Raw genomic sequence first — 10,000 nt, 5'->3', positions numbered from 1 at the left:
GACGCGACCCGAAAAGCCTCATCGATCAGGCGCGGCCCGAGGGAGGAACCGCACGAACAAGGGCCCCACGGCCACAAGTCCTGGGACAACGGCAGCGGCCGCCCGGGCGCATGCGCCCACGGGGGGCCGCCGACAAACGGATTCCCTTCAGCGAGGCAACGGGCAGGACGGGGCCGCCGGGCTGGCGCGGGGACTTGGCCCCCGCCGCCGGGGAAACCCGTCCGGAGCGTGCGAGAAAAAGCGCCACCGACCGTGCCACGGGCCACCGGCTTTCGCCCGCCTCGCGGCGGCGGTCGGCTCTCCCTCCGGGAAAAAAAGCCGGGGGGAAAAAGGCGCAACAAAAAAAGGCACATGGCGCGTTCGCAACCGTCCCGTGCTAGCCACGGGGGCCGCGGGCCCGGGAGCCGGGGGGGGGCGAGGCACTCGCCTCTCACTCCCCCCCCCCCACGAAACCCAACCAGCATCTCGGCTCTCTCGGCTCGACTCGGCTTTCCTGGGCCCGCGCGCCTTTCCATCGCGCGCTTCTCGGTGCCGCGGCTTAGGGCCGCCAGTGGAAAAAAGACCCGCGGAGGCCGGGCGGGCAGCCCCCACTCTGCCCGCACGCCGGCACGCCTAAAGAGGAAAAAAATACGGACCCGCTCGGCAACCCAGCCCGCCGGCACAACCGCAGCAGCCGGGGCAGACCAGACACCCGCTGGCCTCCCACAGCCGAAGCGGCTCGATCGCTTGTCTCGCGACCAAGGAAGGGCGAGGCGCCGCCGCCTCGCCCACGACACACCGGGGGCTCTCTCTCTCTCTCTCTCTCTCTGCATCGGGTTCCGGGTCCGTGCTAGGGCGGGCCGGCCACCGCGGCCGGCGCCTCCGCCCCTAAAAAAAGCAATCCGCCCGCCACGCGGGTCCCCGGCTTAGGGCCGAGGAAAGGGGAACGACTTCAACAACACGGGCTGGGGACGGGGTGCCGCCACCCCGGCTCCGCAGCTCATCGGGCGGCTGCCGTCGCCGAGCCCCTTAAAAGCGAGGCTGGAGGGCCGAGGCCAGGCCGCGCGCCCCACCGCACGTCCCCCGCCGCCCTTCCGACACACCCTGGACACGCTGGCCAAACAGGTCGGGAGCGGGGAACGGGACGCCGCCACCTCGGCCGACCCCTGGGGCTCTCGGGCAAGGGCCGGGAAAAACCCCGGCCCCTTCCGCCGCCGGCTGCCGGCCACCGCGGCCGGCCGACAGCCGAGAAAAACACGCCCGCCGAGCGGGCCCCGGCTTAGGGCCGAGCGAAAAAAGGGACGAGGCGCCGCCGCCTCGCCCGCCACACCACTGCCGAGGGGGGCCGCCCCCCCTCAAGGAAGCCAGGCCGGAGCGGGACGCGCTCGCGGCTTTTCTCTCTCTCTCTCTCTCGGCTCCGCCCTTACCTCGGCCACAACCAGCGGGTCTTTGCTCATTTTTGTCGGCCCTTCTCTCTCGCCTCCCACCACGATCCGGCTTTTTTTGCCCCTTCTCTCTCGCCTCTCTCAGGATCGTCTTGCGCTCCCTTCTCTCTCGGCTCTCAAACTGGACCCGCTTCCCCTGGGACTAGACGGGAGCCGGGACCAAGCCACGCGACTTGTCCCGGCTGGGCGGCACTTCCATCAGCCCTGGCGACCGCACGCGCGGCCCCCCCTTCTGTGCCTAGGACACAGGCACTGAGTCAGCCTGCGGGGATGCGGCCCGTCACCTCGCTCCCATAGTACGGACAGACAAGTCCGAGGCCGCCGGCGCCTCCAAGAGAACGAATTGAGCACGACCGGGGAAGAGCGCCGCAGCAGGCCGCCATCTACGATGACGTAGCTGGAGGCAGCCAAAAACAGCGACCCCTTGGTGAACTTCCGCAGCCGGCGGCGACAACAGGTCTACCCGGCACCTGCCGAAATGTGACTAAGTCCCTCCGGAGCGAGGTAGACCTGTTCTCCCCCGCCGCCGCCCGCCACCAGGGGGCCACGCCGACCGCCGGCGGCCCCGGAGCCGGGGTAGACCGTGTGTCCCCGGCACCGGAGCCGGGGTAGACCTTGTGTCCGCCGACCGGAGCCGGGGTAGACCGTGTGTCCCCGGCACCGGAGCCGGGGTAGACCGTGTGTCCCCGGCACCGGAGCCGGGGTAGACCGTGTGTCCGCCGACCGGAGCCGGGGTAGACCGTGTGTCCGCCGCCCCGGAGCCGGGGTAGACCGTGTGTCCGCCGACCGGAGCCGGGGTAGACCGTGTGTCTGCCGACCGGAGCCGGGGTAGACCGTGTGTCCGCCGACCGGAGCCGGGGTAGACCGTGTGTTCCCGGCCCGGAGCCGGGGTAGACCGTGTGTCCCCGGCCTTGAGCCGGGGTAGACCGTGTGTCCGCCGCCCGGAGCCGGGGTAGACCGTGTGTCCGCCGACCGGAGCCGGGGTAGACCGTGCGTCCGCCGCCCCGGAGCCGGGGTAGACCGTGTGTCCGCCGCCCCGGAGCCGGGGTAGACCGTGTGTCCGCCGCCCCGGAGCCGGGGTAGACCGTGTGTCCGCCGCCCGGAGCCGGGGTAGACCGTGTGTCCCCGGCACCGGAGCCGGGGTAGACCGTGTGTCCGCCGACCGGAGCCGGGGCAGACCCGGTGTCCCCCGCCCCGCCCGGAGCCGGGCTATACTCGTTATCTCTCGTCATCGCCCGCCGCCCGGCGTTCCCCCGCTCCGCGGGCAGCCCCGGAGCCGGGGCAGACCCGGCGTCCCCCGCCCGGCCCGGAGCCGGGCTATCCTCGTTATCTCTCGTCATCGCCCGCCGCCCGGCGTTCCCCCGCTCCGCGGGCAGCCCCGGAGCCGGGGCAGACCCGGCGTCCCCCGCCCCGCCCGGAGCCGGGCTATCCTCGTTATCTCTCGTCATCGCCCGCCGCCCGGCGTTTCCCCGCTCCGCGGGCAGCCCCGGAGCCGGGGCAGACCCGGCGTCCCCCGCCCCGCCCGGAGGCCGGGCTATACTCGTTATCTCTCGCCATCGCCCGCCGCCCGGCGTTCCCCCGCTCCGCGGGCAGCCCCGGGAGCCGGGGCAGACCGGCGTCCCCCGCCCCGCCCGGAGCCGGGCTATCCTCGTTATCTCTCGTCATCGCCCGCCGTCCGGCGTTCCCCCGCTCCGCGGGCAGCCCCGGAGCCGGGGCAGACCCGGTGTCCCCCGCCGCCCCGGAGCCGTGGTAGACCGTGTGTCCCCGGCCGGAGCCGGGGTAGACCGTGTGTCCGCCGCCCCGGAGCCAGGGGTAGACCGTGTGTCCGCCGCCCCGGAGCCGGGGTAGACCGTGTGTCCGCCGCCCGGAGCCGGGGTAGACCGTGTGTCCGCTGCCCCGGAGCCGGGGTAGACCGTGTGTCCCCGGCACCGGAGCCGGGGTAGACCGTGTGTCCGCAGCCCCGGAGCCAGGGTAGACCGTGCGTCCCCGGCCGTGAGCCGGGGTAGACCGTGTGTCCGCTGCCCCGGAGCCGGGGTAGACCGTGTGTCCGCCGACCGGAGCCAGGGCAGAGGCGGTGTCTCCCGCCCCGCCCGGAGCCGGGCTATACTCGTTATCTCTCGTCATCGCCCGCCGCCCGGCGTTCCCCGCTCCGCGGGCAGCCCCGGAGCCGGGGCAGAGCCGGCGTCCCCCGCCCCGCCCGGAGCCGGGCTATACTCGTTATCTCTCGTCATCGCCCGCCGCCCGGCGTTCCCCCGCTCCGCGGGCAGCCCCGGAGCCGGGGCAGAGCCGGCGTCCCCCGCCCCGCCCGGAGCCGACTATACTCGTTATCTCTCGTCATCGCCCGCCGCCCGGCGTTCCCCCGCTCCGCGGGCAGCCCCGGAGCCGGGGCAGAGCCGGCGTCCCCCGCCCCGCCCGGAGCCGGGCTATACTCGTTATCTCTCGTCATCGCCCGCCGCCCGGCGTTCCCCCGCTCCGCGGGCAGCCCCGGAGCCGGGGCAGAGCCGGCGTCCCCCGCCCGGCCCGGAGCCGGGCTATACTCGTTATCTCTCGTCATCGCCCGCCGCCGGCGTTCCCCCGCTCCGCGGGCAGCCCCGAGCCGGGGCAGACCCGGCGTCCGCGCCCCGCCCGGAGCCGGGCTATCCTCGTTATCTCTCGTCATCGCCCGCCGCCCGGCGTTCCCCCGCTCCGCGGGCAGCCCCGGAGCCGGGGCAGACCCGGTGTCCCCCGCCGCCCCGGAGCCGTGGTAGACCGTGTGTCCCCGGCCGGAGCCGGGGTAGACCGTGTGTCCGCCGCCCCGGAGCCAGGGTAGACCGTGTGTCCGCCGCCCCGGAGCCGGGGTAGACCGTGTGTCCGCCGCCCCGGAGCCGGGGTAGACCGTGTGTCCGCCGCCCCGGAGCCAGGGCAGACCGTGTGTCCCCGGCCGTGAGCCGGGGTAGACCGTGTGTCCGCCGCCCGGAGCCGGGGTAGACCGTGTGTCCGCTGCCCCGGAGCCGGGGTAGACCGTGTGTCCCCGGCACCGGAGCCGGGGTAGACCGTGTGTCCGCAGCCCCGGAGCCAGGGTAGACCGTGTGTCCCCGGCACCGGAGCCGGGGTAGACCGTGTGTCCGCAGCCCCGGAGCCGGGGTAGACCGTGTGTCCCCGGCCGTGAGCCGGGGTAGACCGTGTGTCCGCTGCCCCGGAGCCGGGGTAGACCGTGTGTCCGCCGACCGGAGCCAGGGCAGAGCCGGTGTCTCCCGCCCCGCCCGGAGCCGGGCTATACTCGTTATCTCTCGTCATCGCCCGCCGCCCGGCGTTTCCCCGCTCCGCGGGCAGCCCCGGAGCCGGGGCAGACCCGGCGTCCCCCGCCCCGCCCGGAGCCGGGCTATCCTCGTTATCTCTCGCCATCGCCCGCCGCCCGGCGTTCCCCCGCTCCGCGGGCAGCCCCGGAGCCGGGGCAGACCCGGCGTCCCCCGCCCGGCCCGGAGCCGGGCTATACTCGTTATCTCTCGTCATCGCCCGCCGCCCGGCGTTCCCCCGCTCCGCGGGCAGCCCCGGAGCCGGGGCAGACCCGGCGTCCCCCGCCCCGCCCGGAGCCGGGCTATCCTCGTTATCTCTCGTCATCGCCCGCCGTCCGGCGTTCCCCCGCTCCGCGGGCAGCCCCGGAGCCGGGGCAGACCCGGTGTCCCCCGCCGCCCCGGAGCCGTGGTAGACCGTGTGTCCCCGGCCGGAGCCGGGGTAGACCGTGTGTCCGCCGCCCCGGAGCCAGGGTAGACCGTGTGTCCGCCGCCCCGGAGCCGGGGTAGACCGTGTGTCCGCCGCCCGGAGCCGGGGTAGACCGTGTGTCCGCTGCCCCGGAGCCGGGGTAGACCGTGCGTCCCCGGCCGTGAGCCGGGGTAGACCGTGTGTCCGCTGCCCCGGAGCCGGGGTAGACCGTGTGTCCGCCGACCGGAGCCAGGGCAGAGCCGGTGTCTCCCGCCCCGCCCGGAGCCGGGCTATACTCGTTATCTCTCGTCATCGCCCGCCGCCCGGCGTTCCCCCGCTCCGCGGGCAGCCCCGGAGCCGGGGCAGAGCCGGCGTCCCCCGCCCCGCCCGGAGCCGGGCTATACTCGTTATCTCTCGTCATCGCCCGCCGCCCGGCGTTCCCCCGCTCCGCGGGCAGCCCCGGAGCCGGGGCAGAGCCGGCGTCCCCCGCCCCGCCCGGAGCCGGACTATACTCGTTATCTCTCGTCATCGCCCGCCGCCCGGCGTTCCCCCGCTCCGCGGGCAGCCCCGGAGCCGGGGCAGAGCCGGCGTCCCCCGCCCCGCCCGGAGCCGGGCTATACTCGTTATCTCTCGTCATCGCCCGCCGCCCGGCGTTCCCCCGCTCCGCGGGCAGCCCCGGAGCCGGGGCAGAGCCGGCGTCCCCCGCCCGGCCCGGAGCCGGGCTATACTCGTTATCTCTCGTCATCGCCCGCCGCCCGGCGTTCCCCCGCTCCGCGGGCAGCCCCGGAGCCGGGGCAGACCCGGCGTCCCGCGCCCCGCCCGGAGCCGGGCTATCCTCGTTATCTCTCGTCATCGCCCGCCGCCCGGCGTTCCCCCGCTCCGCGGGCAGCCCCGGAGCCGGGGCAGACCCGGTGTCCCCCGCCGCCCCGGAGCCGTGGTAGACCGTGTGTCCCCGGCCGGAGCCGGGGTAGACCGTGTGTCCGCCGCCCCGGAGCCAGGGTAGACCGTGTGTCCGCCGCCCCGGAGCCGGGGTAGACCGTGTGTCCGCCGCCCGGAGCCGGGGTAGACCGTGTGTCCGCCGCCCCGGAGCCAGGGCAGACCGTGTGTCCCCGGCCGTGAGCCGGGGTAGACCGTGTGTCCGCCGCCCGGAGCCGGGGTAGACCGTGTGTCCGCTGCCCCGGAGCCGGGGTAGACCGTGTGTCCCCGGCACCGGAGCCGGGGTAGACCGTGTGTCCGCAGCCCCGGAGCCAGGGTAGACCGTGTGTCCCCGGCACCGGAGCCGGGGTAGACCGTGTGTCCGCAGCCCCGGAGCCGGGGTAGACCGTGTGTCCCCGGCCGTGAGCCGGGGTAGACCGTGTGTCCGCTGCCCCGGAGCCGGGGTAGACCGTGTGTCCGCCGACCGGAGCCAGGGCAGAGCCGGTGTCTCCCGCCCCGCCCGGAGCCGGGCTATACTCGTTATCTCTCGTCATCGCCCGCCGCCCGGCGTTCCCCCGCTCCGCGGGCAGCCCCGGAGCCGGGGCAGAGCCGGCGTCCCCCGCCCCGCCCGGAGCCGGGCTATACTCGTTATCTCTCGTCATCGCCCGCCGCCCGGCGTTCCCCCGCTCCGCGGGCAGCCCCGGAGCCGCGGTAGAGCGTGTGTCCCCTAGCCGGAGCCGGGGTAGACCCGGTGTGCCGCGGTCAGCGCCTAGGCGCCCGGGCACCCCGCCGACCCCCGGCGGCCCGGGAGCCGGCGGGATATCACAGCCGCCTCAGAACGCCCCGGAGGCGGACGGCTCTTTCAGCCCCCTTTCCCACCCAATGAACCCCCCACTTTCAAGACCAAGACGTATTTTCAATTTTTCGAGTTTCTGGGCTTGGTTTATTTTTTTGCGGGGGGACGGCGGGGCGGGCTTGTGGTTTGGTGGTTTCGGGCTTTCTTGGTTTCCCGCCCCCCCCCCTTTTCGTTTTTTCTCCTTTCCTGAAAGAATGGCTCTTTTAGTTGCTTGGAACGAGAAACTTGTTTGGAAAACAAAAATTTTTGGTGGCAAACTTTATTTCTTTTCCTTTGGTATCCAGAGCATTCCGAGCCGAGCCGACAACAGGCAGCCTGTGCCCTGTGCTCGGCCTGCTGACATGCTGAACTGTCGAAACAGCGCCCCCCCCCCCCCCCCCCCAACCCCCCTCCCCCACCAGAATCTCAGTGGGGCCAGCGGAGCGGGAAAGGGAACCGGCTACGTGCGGCGGAAATCAGCGTGCAGCCGCCGCCCCCCCCCCCCCCCCCCCCCCCCCCCCCCCCCCCCCGCCCCCGATGCGGCTCGGCCCGGCCCGGCCCTCCCCGCCCCGCCCCGCCGGAAGAGGCGGCGGCGGGGCGGGCGCTTTCTGGCGGGTTCTTTCACGGTCCGCAGGGGTCTTCGGCCCTCGGCGTGAGTCCGGGGGCCCGCGGGGTCTCGGCGCCGAGGCGCCCGGGGCCTGGCACGAAGCCGCCGGCTCTCGTCGGCCCTAGTCCGCAGAGAGAGAGAGAGAGAGAGAGAGAGAGAGTGTGTGAGAGATGAGAGAGCCAGTGACACGCACACACTCGCACCCAGACGCCTCCCCCTCAGACCGCCACACCACCGCGCGTGCGCTCACCCACGGACAACCACCCCCCGCCCCCCTCCCCGACCCAAGCACGCCCGCCACACGCCCGCACGCTCTCGCGTGCCGTCTCTCCCTGTGCCCGCCGCTGCGCCTGCCCCTGGCCTTGCCGCGTCTGTCGCGGCCGCCCGCCCATGCCGTGGCCGGTTGGGGGCGCCCCGCCCTCCGCCATCAGCCTCCCCGGCGCCGCCTGCATACTTTCCCCGCCTCCACCCATCGACGGTTGGGGGCGCCCCGCCCTCCCCCATCAGACTCCCCGGCGCCACCTTCAGAATTTTACCCGCCCCCGCCCACGCTCCCTTGGGGGCCAGTTGGCACGGCGCCGGCGGCGGGAAGGCGAGGAGCCGGCCGACACCGAGGAAGGCAGGGCCTTGGGCCAGCAGGACGAGAGCCTGCTGCAGAGGCGCGGCGGGCGGGCGGGCGGGTGGGTGGTGGCGGGATGCTTGGCCATTTTCCTTTTTCCAAGAAGCTTTTTGTTTGGCTCTGGCTGATCCTTTCGGTCTGATGGCGTGACACTCTCTCCTCCTCCCCTCTCGGAGCGCGGTAGGGGCGGCGGGCTGCGGGCAGGAGGTCGGCGGGGCGGGGGTGGGGGGGCTGTCGGTGCGCCCGGTGGGAGCCCAAGTCGGCCGCCTTCGCCTCCCGGACTCTCGCGGGGGGAAAGGGCGCGTGCCGGACGTGCGGGCCGCCCGCCTTACGGGAGCTCGCGGGCCCGCACCGGGGCACGGGGGCCGCGCGTCCGGTCGAGGACGGCCGCTCTGCCCGGTGCTCGGCGCCGACGGCGGGGCTGGGTGGGGGAGGCCGACCGAGGACAAGGGCGGAGGCCGCGGACAAGCGGTCTGCCCGAGGCCTAGGCGGCTGTAGGTTAAGGACGGTCGGTGGCAGAAGGTCTACCCAGGGCCTCGGCGGCTGTAGGCTAAGGCCGGTCGCAGGCAAAAGGTCTACCCGGGGCCTCGGCGGCTGCAGGCTAAGGCCGGTCGGCGGCAGAAGGTCTACCCAGGGCCTCGGCGGCTGTAGGCTAAGGCCGGTCGCAGGCAAAAGGTCTACCCAGGGCCTCGGCGGCTGTAGGCTAAGGCCGGTCGCAGGCAAAAGGTCTACCCAGGGCCTCGGCGGCTGTAGGCTAAGGCCGGTAAGTGGCAAAAGGTCTACCCAGGGCCTCGGCGGCTGTAGGCCAAGGCCGGTAAGTGGCAAAAGGTCTACCCAGTGCCTCGGCGGCTGTAGGCTAAGGCCGGTAAGTGGCAAAAGGTCTACCCAGGGCCTCGGCGGCTGTAGGCTAAGGCCGGTCGGCGGCAAAAGGTCTACCCAGTGCCTCGGCGGCTGTAGGCTAAGGCCGGTAAGTGGCAAAAGGTCTACCCAGGGCCTCGGCGGCTGTAGGCTAAGGCCGGTCGGCGGCAAAAGGTCTACCTCGGCGGCTGTAGGCTAAGGCCGGTCGGCGGCAGAAGGTCTACCCAGGGCCTCGGCGGCTGTAGGCTAAGGCCGGTCGCAGGCAAAAGGTCTGCCCGGGGCCTCGGCGGCTGCAGGCTAAGGCCGGTAAGTGGCAAAAGGTCTACCCAGTGCCTCGGCGGCTGTAGGCTAAGGCCGGTAAGTGGCAAAAGGTCTACCCAGGGCCTCGGCGGCTGTAGGCTAAGGCCGGTAAGTGGCAAACGGTCTACCCAGGGCCTCGGCGGCTGTAGGCTAAGGCCGGTCGCAGGCAAAAGGTCTACCCAGGGCCTCGGCGGCTGTAGGCCAAGGCCGGTAAGTGGCAAAAGGTCTACCCAGTGCCTCGGCAGCTGTAGGCTAAGGCCGGTAAGTGGCAAAAGGTCTACCCAGGGCCTCGGCGGCTGTAGGCTAAGGCCGGTAAGTGGCAAAAGGTCTACCCGGGGCCTCGGCGGCTGTAGGCTAAGGCCGGTCGGCGGCAAAAGGTCTACCTCGGCGGCTGTAGGCTAAGGCCGGTCGGCGGCAAAAGGTCTACCCAGGGCCTCGGCGGCTGTAGGCCAAGGCCGGTAAGTGGCAAAAGGTCTACCCAGTGCCTCGGCAGCTGTAGGCTAAGGCCGGTAAGTGGCAAAAGGTCTACCCAGGGCCTCGGCGGCTGTAGGCTAAGGCCGGTAAGTGGCAAAAGGTCTACCCGGGGCCTCGGCGGCTGTAGGCTAAGGCCGGTCGGCGGCAAAAGGTCTACCTCGGCGGCTGTAGGCTAAGGCCGGTCGGCGGCAGAAGGTCTACCCAGGGCCTCGGCGGCTGTAGGCCAAGGCCGGTCGCAGGCAAAAGGTCTACCCAGTGCCTCGGCGGCTGTAGGCTAAGGCCGGTCG

At 73.0% G+C, this 10,000-nt stretch overlaps 1 protein-coding gene across 1 annotated transcript in view; it reads left to right on the top strand.

Annotated features, from left to right (window-relative positions):
- LOC119696473 (collagen alpha-1(I) chain-like) overlaps positions 1–10,000 on the top strand; it is a 12,307-nt gene that overhangs the window by 1,255 nt on the left and 1,052 nt on the right. The window contains exons 1-6 of the mRNA XM_038126202.1: positions 1–292; positions 381–822; positions 910–1,158; positions 1,722–2,000; positions 7,685–8,142; positions 8,258–8,506. The exon at positions 1–292 is cut by the window's left edge and continues 1,255 nt beyond it. Coding sequence (XP_037982130.1) covers positions 1–292; positions 381–822; positions 910–1,158; positions 1,722–2,000; positions 7,685–8,142; positions 8,258–8,506 — 1,969 coding nt within the window. The remainder of the gene's footprint in view (positions 293–380; positions 823–909; positions 1,159–1,721; positions 2,001–7,684; positions 8,143–8,257; positions 8,507–10,000) is intronic.

The sequence above is a fragment of the Motacilla alba genome, unplaced genomic scaffold (genome assembly GCF_015832195.1).
Source record: "Motacilla alba alba isolate MOTALB_02 unplaced genomic scaffold, Motacilla_alba_V1.0_pri HiC_scaffold_31, whole genome shotgun sequence".
NCBI lineage: Eukaryota > Metazoa > Chordata > Aves > Passeriformes > Motacillidae > Motacilla > Motacilla alba.
Note: the sequence above shows the minus strand (reverse complement) of the source record. Positions and strands in the feature narration are given on the sequence as shown.